Here is a 17,379-nt window from a genome sequence, read left to right on the forward strand (position 1 = left end):
AACTCTGAAGGTCAATTCCAATGCAGCTTCCCCCCAAGTACATTCTTCACTTGTGATCAATTACATATTACCTTTTCATGGTTTTCGATTAGGATCTCAATGACAATGTTCTGAAATTTGATGTCCATGATGGCTGCTACTGTTTCTTCCTGAGGCCTCAGCAGAGTGGGTCCAAACACTACGCCAAGGTTTGCCACCGTCATCAAATTCTGCTTGTGGTTGTTAGCAACACTGGGAGGAAGGAAAAGAAAAGGTACCAATGAGAGAAAGTGTACACAGAGATACCAACCTCCCTGTACCCTTCCTATCTTCCTATCTACAGACTCCTCTTCTGTAGGAGCCAGAACTTGGGACATCATCCGATGCCACAGGAGTCAGAAAATCTACCACATTTCAGAAATCTTCAGCATCCAGGTTAATTTGCTATTTCAGGATATGACACTCTTTATCATTTCCATTTTGCCTAGAACAACCAACCAACCAAAGCAACTATCTGCCAAATTACTAATCTTTGAACATCTGAATCCCTGTTTTGCAAGTCCAGGTAACTGCTAATCCCTCTTAATTACAATTTATGTACTTGGCAGCTGCTTAAACTGCAATCATTAGCATTTTTCTCCATGGCAAATGGAAAACCTCTTGATGGCTTTAATACATTTGCAAACATAAGCACAAAATAGACATAATTTTTTAAATGGGCAGATCTGGATATTTAAAACCAAGTAAGGAAATTCTGCACTTTAGATTTAAAGTATTAAAGGCTGATCAGATTAAACATGTGGCTCACATTGAGTGAAATGTGGTGCACATTAAGTGAAATGTGGCATAAACAAATAAAAATGCACTAGTGTATATTCATCTATATGGCTGTGTTTATATTGTCACTTATACTCAAAGTCTAACAAACACACAGGGTCAACAGTCGCTAGGTCTGGGTAATTTGCTAAAGACATAGGCATATTTTTGAGTAAACAACTACTCAAAAGATGTATCTGAACTCCACATGCAGGCCACCAGGACATAGCTATAAAACTCAATTGTTCACTTGTTGGTCCCATGTATAAAAACATATAAATCATCTACTGGCAACAAATAAGTTAAAAGTTAATGCCATTCAGTTTTGTTGAGAAAATATCAAGAACTTACTTAAATCACCTGTTACAAGAAGGAAGCTATTCATTACTAACTTGAAACTAGAGACAAATTGGGTAGAGATAGGCAGTTTGCACAGACCTACCTCCCTAGCATTTAGTGCTATTTATATGGAGTACTTTTTCACACAATTCTATAAATGCCTGCAGTGTTTCTCACTGTTTCTCTGGTATACTTTTTTTTTTTTTTTTTTTTTAAGGAAGAAAAGAGATTATACTGCCTTAAGTGCTGGTTTTTAAACTGAGTCTTTATTGAAATACTGTATCAACCCATTTTATTAGCAGAGGTGTACTTTTCTATAATTTTTTTAGGGCTAAGAGTTTAATTTTCTCCTCTAAAGGTGGGCAGACCATGGTTAGGTTTATGAAACTTTAACTGTGGCACAGCCCAGTTAGAAAGAGGATTTGCTTTTTGATTGCTAAGCAACACCTGCAGCAGGGAGAGTGGCCTGTTTCTGGTCCACATAAAGAATATTTTATAAACATTTTCTTAGTTCTTGCTGAGTCTCCTGGTTTTACTTATGTTTTCCATTCTACCCAGACTCACATCACATTTCCAGTCTGACGAAGTTCATGCAGATAGTCAAATTCTAACCTGGCAAGGGGGAGAGACTTTGGTTCTGCGCATCAGTCAATCGGCAAGTATGTATATTTACAAGCTGCTTTTAACATCACTACTTTCAACATCAGCTCCTCTGTGTGGGAAGGGAATTCTAAGTCCTTATACTTCCCCTCCCAAAAGAACTAAGTCATTAAACTTACCCTCTTGTCACAAAAGTCCCATGTGCAAGTGAATCAACAAGCTATTTTTTTTTATGAAAGTACCTTCAAATTGTGGACCAGTATAAAAATACATGGTTTGGATGATAATCATTTTTCCCTGTCAGGCTTCTCCACACTACATCTGACTAAAGCAACAGTCACCTAACTAGGGTTCCTGACCCAAGAACCTCTAACTTCAGCTTTATCCTCCCTGCTATCAGCAGCTCCACCTAAAACTCAGCTCTCAAACCTCCCCTGGCGAGAACACAAGGGCATGGCATATGTGAATGGTTAGCAATGCTTTTATTGTTTAATCGTTCTGATAATGATGACTGTAAACCTGTCCTGGGCCCCACTGTTTTTCTTTCTTTCTTTCTTTCTTCTTCTTCTTCTTCTTCTTTTTTTTTTTTTTTTTTTTTTTTTTTTTTTTTTTTTTTTAACAAACAAGGCCTTTCTCTGTCATCTAGGCTGGAGTGCAGTGGCAGTGGCATGATCATAGTTCACTGCACCCTCACACTCCTGGGCTCAAGAGGTCTTCCTGCCTCAGCCTCCTGAGTAGCTACCACCACCACACCTGGATAGTTTTTAAATTTTTCTGTAGAGACAGAGTCTTGCTATGTTGCCTAGGCTGGTCTTGAACTCCTGGTCTCAAGTGATCCTCCCAGCTTGGCCTCCCAAAGTGCTGGGATTGTAGGCGTGAGCCACTGTGCCTGGCCTATCCGACTATGTTTAACACAAAGTCTGAACTCTTATAAAACAGCATACCTTTCCTCAAATCACCGCTAAGCCTTCCTGTGCCACTTCCCAGCTCCTGGTCCCTGGGCAGAGTGACTCAATATTTCTAAGCTTTGGGTTCCTCAACTTTAAAAAAAAGAAGAGGTTAGGTGAATAACATACCTACTTCATGTGAATGTTGTACAGATTAAATGTGATAATGCATGGGATATGTGGTAATTATCATACGAATTCACTTTTCACTCTCATTCCACTTCCACACCTCTCTGCCTTTGTCTATATCATTTCTCTGCCTGGAATGTTCTTTTGTTGCTTTCTTTGCTTGGCAAACTGCTAATATGCAAGGCTCAGCTCAAACGGCCCATTCCTTTCTGTACCTTCCTCTCACCTTTCTCCAATCTTCTGTTCCCAAAAAAGGCAGAAGTGTTGGCCTGTTCCTGCATTTATTACACAGTGTTGTCATCCCTACCAAGGCCTGAGAAGAGGAAGTATGGTATTTCATTTGGTAGCACCAGTGCTGAGCACACTGCTTGGCACAGGAGATGCATAATGAGTATTCACTGAGGCATTAAAAGATGAGGGGAGTTTCTGAGTAGGCCTAAAACAATTATTCCCAACCCAGCTACTTACTCATTAAACTTCAAATTATTGTTGACGATTTTTGGGGAATGTATCTCAACTATCCCCCAACCTCCCTTTTTAAAGTCTTGAGCTAGTTCCACTTCTTAGACTTAATTAATGAGTAATAATTACTTGAATTTGCAGGCCCCAGTGCCCAAAGGCATTTGGAAAAAAGGTATTGTAATTCTGGATTAGCAACTCTGAATATAAATAAGTTTGAGGTTACCCAGCATAATTCATTTCCCTTTTAATGATCCATGTTATTTTAGAACTTAAAAGACACACTGATCTAAGTCTTAGGAAACTTTTTTGGGGGGGAGGGGGTAGTTACACCTTTCATTATTAATGACCATTATCTTTCGGCACACTGAAGTAATAAATTGATCTGTCACTTGATTATTACTGCTCACAACTTGGTACAGCTATGTTCATTACTCCAGAATGAATTATTAATGGCTTGAGATCTCTACGTATCCCGGACAGAAAGGCCTAGACCTTAGCCTCTGCAGGCACCAGCCATCCATTATAGCTGGATGAATTTACAGATGTGTGAGAAACAGGCTGGCAGAGCACTGGGGAGCCAGTCCAGCAGAGGCCACGGGACTCGTTCATTAGCAAGATCTATAAAACACAGAGAACCTGCTGTTTTGTTAAACTGAGCTGTCCGAGTTCCTCCTCACACGGCTCAGAATGTCATGTTGAGTCTTGACTTAAAATCTACACAGAGAAGTTTCTTGTACACTTCACACTGCAGTGAAGGAGTCTGTGACACATGCCTTTCAGATCCCTACGTCCACAGGCTGTAATGTCTTTCGAAAGAACTGCCAATTCTATAGGCTTCCTCTGGATGCTGCAGAGAAAAAGTTTTGCATGTGACATTCACTTGGGAGAGACCCTGTTTCTTTTGTGATCATCAGAATGGCTGCATCCACTGAGAAGCAGTGGATCTCCTGAGGGGCATGACTTTAGGGCAGTTGTTGGGGGTGGGGAGGTATATGTACCCCATGTTCCAGGCAGTTCCCTCATGAACTGGAATCAATGAGGAAAGAGCATGTTCCATGGAAATGGCCTTGGCAGAGAGGACTTTTGCCACCTTTGCTTTAAGGGGAAATAGATGGAGATGCTGTTTTGGTCTGATATCCTTTGGGAGGCAGAAGGAGGTAAATCACTTTCAGAGCAAGATGGGGGTGAGGAGCGTGGCAGAGGGAGCATTATGACGGGCATAGATAGTAGCCAACCCTCGTGGGGCTTGTAAGGCAGAGACCCCCAGGCTGTCAAAGGGATCACATCTGTTTTCCTAGAGTTTAAACGAGAGCCAGAGCTCTATAAGTGCTAAGCAGTACTTTAAAACACCAGACTGGTCCTAAAGTATTCCAACAATACGTAAGCTTATTGTAGAGGTTGCAGATAAGTTTCATCTTGAGGCCTAGAGTGCTATGTTGAAAAATGTCAAAGAGGAGTACTGGCTCCACTGGATACAATGTAGTGACAGATTTGCAGTGTGCCATGGGTTGGAGGGGTAGAGCAACAGCCCATCCCATTTATCCACCATCCCTTACTTGTTTGCTTCAGCATCCAATATTAAACAGGAACTTAGGCTTACAGAGCGTTTTAGACTTTTTTAAAAAGTTCTACAACAACTTTTTATGTTTATCTGAGCTACATAATAACTCTGTAACAGTAGCGCTCAAACTTTCTGACAATGACCCAAGGTAGGAAGTATATTTTACCAAGCAATACACATACACATAAACAGACAGGCACACCCCCCCACACCATATCAGAAACAAAAGTTTTCAGGCATAGTAAGTATGACACATTCTGATATTTTCTATTCCCATCCTATCCTATTCAATTCTATTTTTATCCAATACATTGTTTTCATGAGCCACTTATATGTCATGAACTACTATTTGAGAAACACTGCTATAGAGGTATAAAGTGCAAATATTCTCTCCAATTTGCAAATCTGGACAATAAAGCTAAGGGAGATCATAGCACAGTAGTTGGAGTCAGTCAGACATCACCAGCTGGATGGCAGCAGGCAAGTCACCTGGCCTCTCTAAACCTGTTTCCTCACATATAAAATGGGGGCAATAGTATGTAGCTTGTAGCTTGTAAACCTGAAAGGCTGATTAAGTATGATTCTGCAAGTAATTCCCATGGCATGAAATAATGACTTAATAAATGACATCTGCTCTTGTCAGGGTGGCTGTTGAGGTAGTTCTGACGAAAGTGGTAGCAGCAGCAGCAAGTGCCAATTTAAAGCCACATTGTTAGTTGGTAGTTTCACTTGTGGCCTGCTTCTGCTTGGGGCAAGAGGTTGCATCTTCTCCACTTATATTTCAAAGACTTCTATACCCTACCTATTTGTATTTCTCCTCTTTTCATTCTTTTGTGTAAAAAAAATTATGAAATACTTTGAATCTATAGAAAACCTGAAATCATAACAGTACTTCTTTTCTTTCTGTTGTTGTTGTTGTTGTTGTTGTTGTTGTTGTTTTTTGAGATGAAGTTTCACTCTTGTTGCCCAGGCTGGAGCGCAATGGCGTGATCTCAGCTCACTGCAACCTCTGCCTCCCGGGTTCAAGCAATTCTCCTACCTCAGCCTCCAGAGTAGCTGGGATTACAGGTGCCCACCACCACACCTTGCTAACTTTTGTATTTTTAGCAGAGACGGGGTTTCATCATATTGGCCAGGCTGGTCTCGAACTCCTGACCTCAGGTGATCCACCCGCCTCGGCCTTCCAAGTGCTGGGACTACAGGCGTGAGCCACTACACCTGGCCATTGTACTTATTTTCTATCACTTCCCTATAAGCACTTCTGGTACAACAGGCTGACAGCCTCACATGGAGCCAAAGCAAAGCCACCAAACTCACTCTGCCTTCATGACACCAACAACATCATGCCCCTAGCCTGCCTGACAAGTTCTCCCCCACCACATAAAGCCCACCACCCTCCAAAGAACAGTTCTGAGCACTCCACTGACCACTGGAGGCCAAACCGAGCTCTCTCCTCTAAGAGATACATCATGGTCAATCCCATGGGACATTTCTACACTAGCTGCTCCCCTGTTCACAAATACCTTAGGACTAGGGACTGGATCATGACCTTAGAGTGCACCTTCTGCCAAACACAGGCAGGCGCTGGGGTAGGCCTGAGATGACCAATTCTGAAAATATTACAGGTAAGTGGGTGGGTACCTAAGCTGCAGTCAATATCACCCTTCTCTCTACTACCCTCTCAGGGAAGCTCCAAGCTCTAGGGTTGAAGAGGATTAGCTGGAAATGAAGCTGCTGGAACAACACTATTTTGTGGCTAACCAGACAAGTTTGGTCACCAGGGTTGTTAATTTGGTTCTTTTCACCAGCCTCAACTCCATCCTTAGTATATAACAGGGGATGGTGGAGGGAATCCCCCCCGCCACTCATTGCGTGTTTTCTACCAAGTCAGACTCTGTGTTGCCTGGATACTACCTGGACTCGGTGAGGCAGGACTGCTGCAAACAGCACTGAGGAGGCCTCTGTCGAGAACACCCGTCAGGGCCATGAACACAGGTTGCTGGACTGCCCCAGTGGTGGCACCAGAATGAGGGTATCAGATAAATTGCTCTGTGTACTGACTGAGGCCTGGCTCACCAACCACATCTAACATCTTCCTGGGAATGGTTATCTAGTGAGCAGCCAGACAAGAAGCTTGGAATAGTTACTTGAGTGCTCACAGTGGGTACTTCTACACAGTGCCTCCTAAGGGGAGAACCGTCTGAGACAGGCAGGTACCACTATCATTACCACTTCACAAATGAGGAAAGAGAAGCACTGAGAAGGTAAGTAATTGACTCGAGGTTACACAGCTAATGAAGGGCAAAGCCAGGAGGGGAATGAAGTCTGCAGAGTCCATACTGCCAACCCCAGCTTTCTCCTGCTCCCACACCACCAGGGCAAGTCCAACCTACGCTAAAAAGGCATTCTTCTTCCTCAGAAAATTCAACCCAAAATGAAGTCACTGTAGGGGAAAAAATCAGAGGTTATAATAGGAAAAAGAGGGCCTCTCCCTCATTCACTTCACAACTCACTAAATTGGAAGAAGTAAAAACAAAGGAGAGAAGGAGAGCACTTATGCCTATGGGAGTGATACTGGACTAAACACTGTTTCTTCCTCCTTCTTGCAGTGGACACTTGACAAAATTATGGAAATGATGAACTACTCTCAAATATGATGGCATTCCATTTATAGCTGGCTGGCACAGTCAGAGCTAGTTCCTAATAATGAAAGAGTGAGCACTGTAAGATTGACAGAGGAGAAATTAAAAGAAAAAAAAGAGGGAAAAATAGCCCAAATGGGTTCTGTAGTCCAAAAAGGAGATAATTATGGCCATACATTCATCCAGGCTGAACTGCTTTCATTCAAGGATGTCAAAGCTCTGTGAATGACTAGCAAAGTGTTCTCTGCTTGCTACATTTCAGATGGGTAAACAAAGCTGCTGAGATGTTAACTACAGCTCAGTATTACTTAGGCCCACTTTAACCCCCACTAACAGAGGCCCACTTGGTATTGAAAATTGTTTAGAGAAAAGGAAAAGGGATTTGGGGAAATTTTTAAAAAGACAAGATACCTCTTTGCATATAGCTTGCAATCTAATGCAGAGGTATTCTAAAATCTGAGTGTGTAACTAGCTCTATTTCCACTAGTCTTCTCTAATTTAACTCCATTCCCTATTTAAAATCTACCAAAGGCTTCTGACTGTTCTAAATTTCAACTTGAAACTCTTTAGCATCCAGTATGGTAGCTCCTCAAAAAATTAGACTCAGAATTACCGTATGACCCAGCAATTTCACTTCAGGGTATATGCGTAAAATAATTGCAAGTGGGGTCTCAAAGAAGTATTTATACACCCATTTTTATTGCAGTATTATTCACAATAGTTAAAATGCAGAAGAACCCAAATGTCTATTGATGGATGAATGGATAAGCAAAATGTGTTACATACAAACAACAGAATATTATTCAGCCTTAAAGAGGAAGGAAATTCTAGCATATACTACAACATGGATGAATCTTGGGAATATTGCGTTAGGTGAAATAAGTCAGTCACAGACAGACAAACGTTGTGTGATTCTACTGATATGAGGTACTTAGAGTAGTCAAATGCACAGAGTTGAAAAGTAGAATGGTGGTTGCCAGGGGCTGGATGAAAGGGGAATCAGGAGCTTTTGTTTAATGGATATAGAGTTTCAGTTTTACAAGATTAGTTATGGAGATGGATGGTGTTGGTGATTGTACACCACCACTGAACTGTACACTTAAAAATAGTCAAGGTAGTAAAGTTTACATTATATGTATTTTACAATAACAACAAAAACATATATTTTTAAAGAAAACCCGTGGCAAAGGACCTACAAGATCCAGCTGACCTCTCAAGGCCCTCCTCTACCCAGTCCCTGTACTCTTCCAACTCTGAGCTAAAATTCTCTTTAGGCCTCAGTTCCTTCCTTCCTAATGCTGATCCCCATTCCTGGGCCACTCTGTAGTCCCTCTCCCTATTGACTTGGCTCTGTCCTCCTTGCCACTCTTCCTCAAAGTGGTCTTTCTGGACACCTCACTCTAGGTCAAGCCCCTTACTATAATTCTAATTCTTCAATTCTCTTTCCTGGTACTTATTGAATTATAAATATATCACCACCATTCATGGAATTGACATTTTGTGACTCCCCTACTTAGCAGAGCTCCAAGAGGACAGGGATGTCATCAGCCTCTCTCACTGCCACATGCCAGTGCCTAGGTGTTTGCATATCATGTGTTGAATGGAAAACAAAAGAACACGTGGATGCTTTGGGAGGCCACCTTCTTCTAAGTGTGTCAAGGCTCAGCTGCACTAGGTGCCTGGGTTAAACATGTCATGCTGTCTTAGAGCCTTTGCCAAGCTGGGGGCAGTGGGGGGCGTGGTTGGCTACAGCAGCTCATCCTGACACAGACAGCATATCATGCACTAGGCGTCTCTTCCTGGTCAATCTGGAAGGTATAGCAGCCAAAAAATACTTACAAGCTCTAATAATTATTACATGCATTATCTAATATGCATTGTATAATACAGCATGAGCTCACACTATTATACTAGGATCCTTTCAGTACATTTTATAGCTCTCTAAGACAGTGTCTCCTATCTCTCCTTTTCTTTATCCATTTCTGAAATTCCTTTATTTCCTGCCTGTCTTTGATTATTACTAGGATTTCCATCAACAGTAACACAACTAACATGAACTGAGCACTTACTGTGAGCCAGGGATAACCACTCCGTCAATTACCTCATGTGATCTTTAAAGTAACTCTAGGAGGGAAATTCCATTACTATCCCAAATGGAGAGGCTGGGGCTCAGACAAATTCAGAAATCTGTCTAGGGTCACATATCTAGAATTTGAGACCAAAAAGTCTGCAGTCTGATTTCAGAGCTACTGTTCTTAAATGCTCTAGTATGAGGCAGAGATATAGAGATAAAGATAGAGAGAGAGAGAGAGAGAGAGAGAGAGAGAGAGAGAGACAATATATCCTGCCATTTTATCTCATTTGCTTCTCTTCTTTTCTACATGGCCTAACCTTAAGGAGATCATGGGGCAAAGAAGAACCTGATTATTTTTACAAGGATAATTTGAAAGCAAACAAGACTATTAGGTTCATCTATGTCCACCAACAGTATAAAATCCCTAAGCTTTTCTATTGGTAAATAAACTAATCTGGGTCATGGGAATTATTAGAACCCAATAAGAATGATACTTTTGCTGTAAGCTGCCTAAGTTTTCCAAAATTATTTATTTAGAGATTAAACAGGCCAACCTGCATTTTATTTGCCCTACATTGTCTCAGCTACCTGGGATTTGAGAAGTCTTAAGCACAGGGAAAACACATTCCTTAGACCCAGGGGTTAACGGATTAGCTTTCACCTATCTCATCCTGGACAGTTTAGGCTTCAGCTCGTAGCTGTATTCTTGGTCCCAGTCCACAGGGCGCAGATGGGGAAGAGCAGCATTCACATATAAAAAGACGTGCAGAGAAGCTGACTCAGAAAGCCTTTCTTCCTGGAAAATTACTTAACTATTTCGAATTACATAACAATTCATTCTAAAGTCCAATGTAATTAACATTTGCAAAGCATTTTATAGTTCATAAAAATGCTTTCACATTCATTATCATTGATTTATTGATTAGTTCTCACATCTAGAAAAAGGTGCCAGAGGGTAAATAGAGGAGCTGTAAAAGTTGCACATGTGTATGCCAGCCTGGTGTCACCAAGTGCTGCAAATGCTGGTTCCTGTTGTTGGTGACATTTCCTTCAACCACCCAACCTATCACCTTTAAGCTAACATTGTCCCAAAGTCAAGCAAGCCATGGAGACATTGCTTTGGGACTTCCCACCCAAGGAAGAAAGTGCAAGGTGACCTAGCACAGAGGCCAAAATGGTAACATCTATTTTTCAATTACCAACTATTTTTTAGCACCCACTGTGTGTCAGGGACTGCTTTAAGTGCTGGAGATATACTGGTGAACAAGACAGACTCCTCCAGTTTCCTGATTTAGAGAAGCGTACATTCTTTTGGAGTAGGACGGGCTTTATAAGCAAACAAAATATATGGCGGTATGGTGAAACAGCCCGCATGAAAGGGCTGGAGAGTATAGAGGAAAGGTTTGTAGCTTTAGACTACTGGTCAAGGAAGTCTCATGGAGAAAGCATGTCTTGACAAGCCATGAGGACATCTGGGAAGAGAGCTACCGGCAGACGAAACAGCAGGTACAAACACCTTGGGGTAACTACCTATGTGGCATGCTGGTAATGCCAGTGTACCTGGAGCCCAGAGAGCAAGGGGCCAAGTATCAGGAAAAGTCAGAGATGTAATGGAGTTGGGGGTGGCAAATCCTGGAAAACTTTACAGGTCACTGTAAAAGCTTTGTTCTTCACTGAGTGAGATGAAAAGCAATTAGAAAATTCTGGCCGGGCGCGGTGGCTGAAGCCTGTAATCCCAGCACTTTGGGAGGCCGAGACGGGCGGATCACGAGGTCAGGAGATCGACACCATCCTGGCTAACACGGTGAAACCCCGTCTCTACTAACAATACAAAACACTAGCTGGACGAGGTGGCGGGCGCCTGTAGTCCCAGCTACTCAGGAGGCTGAGGCAGGAGAATGGCGGGAACCCGGGAGGCAGAGCTTGCAGTGAGCTGAGATCCGGCCACTGCACTCCAGCCTGGGCCACGGAGCGAGACTCCGTCTCAAAAAAAAAAAAAAAAAAGAAAGAAAGAAAATTCTGATCAGACGGGTAACACAGTATTAGTCATCCTCTCTGTAGACTCAGAAAGGCCTCAACTAAGACTTAAACGCTGAAATTCCATAGATTGCTTAACATTCAAAGAGAGAGAGAGATGGCTGGGTGCGGCCTCTCACGCCTGTAATCCCAGCATTTTGGGAGGCTCAGGTGGGCAGATCATTTGAGGCCAGGAGTTTGAGACCAGTCTGGCCAACATGACAAAACCCCATCTCTACTAAAAATACAAAATGTGGTGCACCTGTAGTGCCAGCTACTCGGGAAGCTGAGGCATAAGAATGGCTTGAACCCAGGAGACAGAGTTTGCAGTGAGCTGAGATCGCACCACTGCACTCCAGCCTGGGTGACAGCAAGATGCCGTCTAAAAAAAAAAATAAAAACAAAAACAGACAAAAACCAAAAAGAGGTAAGAACTTTACAAGCTGGCATAAAACCCAATAAGAGAACTCAAGACGTGTACAAACCAGAACACAGTAGTGTTCATATTTAATTAAAATGTGTCAGGCCCTGTGCCTTTGTGCCTAAATATCTATGTTAACCTCAGAGGTTTCTGCAGTTGTTTCCCATTTTCCTCTTGGTCACTGTGCTGGAGACCTCTACTGGGAAGCCTGGTGGAAGAACAGAATCTTAGCCAAACCTGAACTGGGGCCTAGAGCAGGTAAGAGCTTCTAGGTGTGAGTTACCTGCTACCCAGCTAACAGCCACCCATGAACGGCACCAATATTAACATTTGTAGAGTCCATTGAATTTCACCATTGTAACAATCTTTAATTAATTAAAATAAAGAGCAGTCTTCTGAAACTAGATCCACATTACTAGCACCATTTTGCAGATGAAAGGACGGGGGCAAAAGGAGCTAAATCAAAGGTTAAGGGACTGGCCCTTAGCCATGTGGCTTAGCTCCAACAGGAACAGTGGCTCTGGGATCCAGCGCTGGGAGCTTGTCCCTTCCCAAGAGATGTAAATCTCATTGCAGCTTCTATGGACATGACCATAATCCTTTCTGGAAAGATCAAGATTCCAAATCCACAGATGGGTTCATGGGAAATGTTACAGAGAGATGGACACATTGATACAGAGAGAAGCATACACTCATGAAATACGCACCCTGGGTAACCTATCTCCTTTTGTGGGGATTTTTTTAAATGAGGGAAATAACTCATGTGACTGGCATATTTTTGAAATGGAATGTAAAGCAAACAGAAAATTACATTCCCTGCCGTGAGTCTGAAAAAAAAATTGGGAGGCTGAAGTTGAAAACATGAGCTTTATTTCAAGGGCCAATCTACTAAAGTGACTGGAACTGACAAACCTACATGTCCTGTCGTGGTATTTTTTAGATTATGTTTGGATAATTGATTAGAAGAGAGAAAACTAACAGTAACGTATGGTGTCCAGAAAAGTGTATGCTCTTCATGTACAAGAGCTGAGACTCCACGGCAAAGTTCTGGAGGTCAGTTCATACAGTGAAAGGCGAAAAACATCCTAGATCTCTAACATCCATGAAGTTTACCGGTATAGCACATCAACATTCCATATGTTTACTTGTCTAACACTAATGAATGGAATCCACTAAAAAAAGAATACAAATCTTCACAATCCATAAAAGTTAGAAACAATCTGAATGGATTACACCTTTGTATCCCTCTCCTCCTGAAACTCTGTGGCAACACCTCCTAGCTCCTTGCTGCACTAAATCATTACCTCCTAAAACTTCAATGTAAGTTCAAGCCTAAGGGAAACAACCGTTCCTCTTATTTATTCATCCATACAAAATAACAGTGTTTATGCATAGTGGTACATGTGAGGATATGAGCGAACACACAGACCCTTCTGTTATATTTATTGCCTTAATCACAAAAATAGATTTGTCAGGGAATGATGCCAATAAAGTTCTTACTTCAACATATGCAAAGCAAAACCTGATTTATCCTCCTCAAAGGTGGCACAAAGTTGGAAACTCATTGAATTCTGCTACCATGAAAGCACATTTTAAAATACAGTGTTGACAACAGAAACTAGAGATCCAAGGGAGCAAACCAACTATCATTAGGCAGAGAAGAGCAGATCGTGTCTGGTAACAAAGACACCAACGATTCAGAGTGAAGTTGAGATCTGGGTCCCTGATCCACCCAACATTCACACTCTCAGCAAGAGTCATTCACAAAGCCCAAACTTAAACAGATATTTTTCAAAGGGGAAGTCAAAATGTTTAGAGACAAAGTTCTAAAACGCTTTCTATTGTGCAGGCATCTCAGCCTGACACCTTAGTTGCTGTCATCTTGCTTTGCCTGGCTCAACAGAAAAGGTGGGTGAAGAAGGCCAAGCTGATGGCAGCTGAGATAGGGAGAAGAAATACAATGTAGGCTACAGTGGCACTTCAAGGACAGAATGATGCACAATTCCCAGAAGAAAAGCTGTCAGTAACTGACTTTAGCAGACCAATCTGGATAGTGTATAAATCTACAGAGACGAAACCGCTTAATGAATATCAGATCCTCGAGCAAATCCAAACTCTTCATTGTGGCCTATACAATCCAGTCCCTGCCTACCGACCCCTCCAACCTCATGTCATATCACCATGCTCTTGCTCACAGAGCTCCAACTACCCTGGCCTTCTGTCTGTTCCTAAACACACCAAGTATGCTCATACCCAATACCGACTGAACACCTATGAGATGCCATGCATCATTCTTGGCACTAGGATACAGAAGTCAACCAGACTGACAAGATCCCTGCTTTCATTCCAACTAGGATGGCAGATAACACACAGATACATCAGTAAAAATGTCAGATTGCAGAAGTACCATGAAGAAATCAAACAGAGGTATACGACGAAACCTGGCGAAGAGGACCAACTTAGGTAGGCCAGGAAGGTCTCTCTAGGGAAGAGACCTGTGAGCTGAGCCCACTAATCAAACGGTGCAGTCTCAAAGTCTACAGCATAGAGGCAGACGACAAATCACACCCTCAAACACCTAGGCAATAATAAGTTGTATCTTCAACCACAAGCATCAGTGATGCCTGCCTGAGACCTCTTTAAAATGAAGCCCAGGCTGGGTGTGGTGGCTCACGCCTGTAATCCCAGCACTTTGGGAGGCTGAGGTGGGTAGATCACCTGAGGTCAGGAGTTCGAGAGCAGCCTGACCAACATGGAGAAACCCCATCTCTACTAAAAATACAAAAATTAACTGGGCGTGGTGGTGCGTGCCTGTAGTCCCAGGTACTTGGGAGGCTGAAGCAGGAGAATCGCTTGAACCCGGGAGGCAGAGGTTGCAGTGAGCCAACGTTGCACCACTGTAGTCCAACCTGGGTGACAGATTGAGGCTCTGTATCAGAAACAAAACAAAACAAAACAAAAAAACCCAATGCATTATATTCCAAAGGAGTTCACTTCCTTTTCCATGGGAATTCTGAAGTCTATGTCAACAGCTGCTGAGTAGAACTGGAAGCCCTGCAATCGTTGCCACCATGTGGTTACCCGCACAATGATGTGAACACCCTGTGGCTTCTGGCTGCTCCTCCTGCCCATCTCTGCAGCCTCAACCCATTTAGGAAGCAGCTCCTCCCAAAAATACGTCGCTAACAGATCCCACTGCTCAGTCTTCCATACAGAAGGCTACCTTCCAGAAATTTACATCAAGGAGAAAGCCACACCACCATCCTGTTGCTATGTACCAGCATTTAGCTGGATTATATAAAGAGCTAAGTAATCATTAAGCAAGGGTAGGAAACAAAACAAACAACAAAAGAAAAAGTCACCCTTTAAAAAGACCCTTTGGGCTTGGTAAACTTGTGAGGAGAAGAAGAAACATGGTTCAGGGAGTCCTGCTTACTCCAAGAAAAGTCAGGACTCAAGAGAGTTCACTATAAAAATGACAAAAAAAAAAAAAAAATCACTCGTACTCACCAAAAAAAGTCTCTTCTCTATTTGGCAATGGAAAATAAAAATTGGTACTTAAAAACAGTGAGTGGCTTCAAGAAATGAGTTAATAAATCCTACACGTTACTTTCCCATAATGCCCCAGTGCAGCTACATGTTCTTCAGACTTCTGATGCATTGAAGAGAGGATGCCTACAGCCATGAAATTGGTGATCAGCAGAACACACACATGGCATTTTCAGACATGCAGACAGATGCCACTCCCACCAGGACCACAGTGCTACAAGGCTATGAGACCTGTACCAAGGCTATGATACATGTACTGACATACCTGTACACACATGTCCACACACAAATGTCTACCTGGATGCATACCCCTTAAACATATACACACCCACATATGATTCCCACATACAGAAGAAAACTTATGCAATAAAATGCTTCTATCTTCCCTAAGACAGAATCATTTAATGACATTAGCTAATGTTAGATTGGTCTTTAGGTTAGGCCTATTTTTATTTTTATTTTTTTATTTATTTTTGAGAAGTTTCACTCTTGTTGCCCAGGCTGGAGTACAACGGTGCAATCTCAGCCCACTGGAACCCTCACCTCCCGGGTTCAAGAGATTCTCCTGCCTCAGCCTCCTGAGTAGCTGGGATTACAGGCATGCACCACCATGTCTAGCTAATTTTTTGTATTTTTAGTAGAGACAGGGTTTCTCCATGGTCGAGCTGGTCTCGAACTCCCAACCTCAGGTGACCCACCTACCGTGGCCTCCCAAAGTGCTGGGATTATAAGTGTGAGCCACCATACTGGGTCAATTAGGCCTATTTTTAAATAGCTTACCCTTTACTCTTTCTTTCAGTGCTATTGTTAGGGGAAAAAATTACAAGTTTTGTCTTTTATTTTCTTATAAGTGAAAGTATTTACAGTGCAATAACTGATAAAAAGCACAAAGAAAATAAAAATCACCAGTGATTCCACCATCCAGAAATAACTAAATGTTATTCCGTGTTTTAAGGTATACATGTTACATTCTATGTTTTTTTCAGACACACACATACTCGTATTTTAAATCAAGTTGGAATCAAACTGCAGACACCTAATTTTATTACTTGCTTTTTACTGCATTACTGTGAACTTTTCAAGTACCATTCATTGTCTTGCTCAACATTGTTATGGTGGCACAGTGTTTTTCACTGTATGGGTATTCCATAATTGAGAAATCTCCCATTATTGGACAGTCAGATTGTTTCCAATATTTTATTGTTTCCACTAATATTGCAGTGAATCTCTATATACACAAATATGTGCATATATCTTTCTTTCCCTAGAATAAATTCACAGAAACGGAATTTCGGGATGAAAGGGCATACTTTTTTGTTTTGTTTTGTTTTTTGAGAGAGGTTCTCACTCTCTCACCCAGACTGGAGTGTAGTGGTACGATCTTGGCTCACTGCAACCTCAGCCTCCCAGGCTCAAGCGATTCTCCTCCCTCTGCCTCCCAAGTAGCTGGGGTTACAGGCGCATGCCATTACCTGCAGCCTGATTTTTGTATTTTTAGTAGAGATGGGGCTTCACCATGTTGGCCAGGCTGGTCTCGAACTACTGACCTCAAATGATCCACCTGCCTCGGCTTCCCAAAGTGCTGGGATTACAGGCATGAGCCACCATGCCCAGCCAGCATAAATATTTTTAATAGATATTACCAAACTGTTACCCATGAGATCTATGTCAATTTATATTCCCACCTAGAAAATTTTAATATGCCCATTTCCCAAGGACCTTTATTTTTTCTTTTGGTGCTTTCACTAGCACCAAAATAAGGTATCGCTATTTTGAAAGCTTTTATCTTGAGTTTCATTTCTCTCTCTCTCTTTTTTTTTCTCTAGGTCTATCCATGTTGTAAC

At 42.1% G+C, this 17,379-nt stretch overlaps 1 protein-coding gene across 7 annotated transcripts in view; it reads right to left on the minus strand.

The window, feature by feature from the left end:
* ARHGAP26 (Rho GTPase activating protein 26) overlaps nucleotides 1-17,379 on the minus strand; it is a 469,263-nt gene that overhangs the window by 107,746 nt on the left and 344,138 nt on the right. For all 7 annotated transcript variants that reach the window (XR_003309454.2, XR_003309455.2, XR_003309456.1 and 4 more), the window contains one exon: nucleotides 72-231. Coding sequence is in view for 4 of the 7 variants with exons in the window: in XM_023187730.2 (XP_023043498.1) it covers nucleotides 72-231 (160 nt within the window). In the remaining 3 variants the exon portion in view is untranslated. The remainder of the gene's footprint in view (nucleotides 1-71; nucleotides 232-17,379) is intronic.

The sequence above is a fragment of the Piliocolobus tephrosceles genome, chromosome 4 (assembly GCF_002776525.5).
Source record: "Piliocolobus tephrosceles isolate RC106 chromosome 4, ASM277652v3, whole genome shotgun sequence".
Lineage (NCBI taxonomy): Eukaryota > Metazoa > Chordata > Mammalia > Primates > Cercopithecidae > Piliocolobus > Piliocolobus tephrosceles.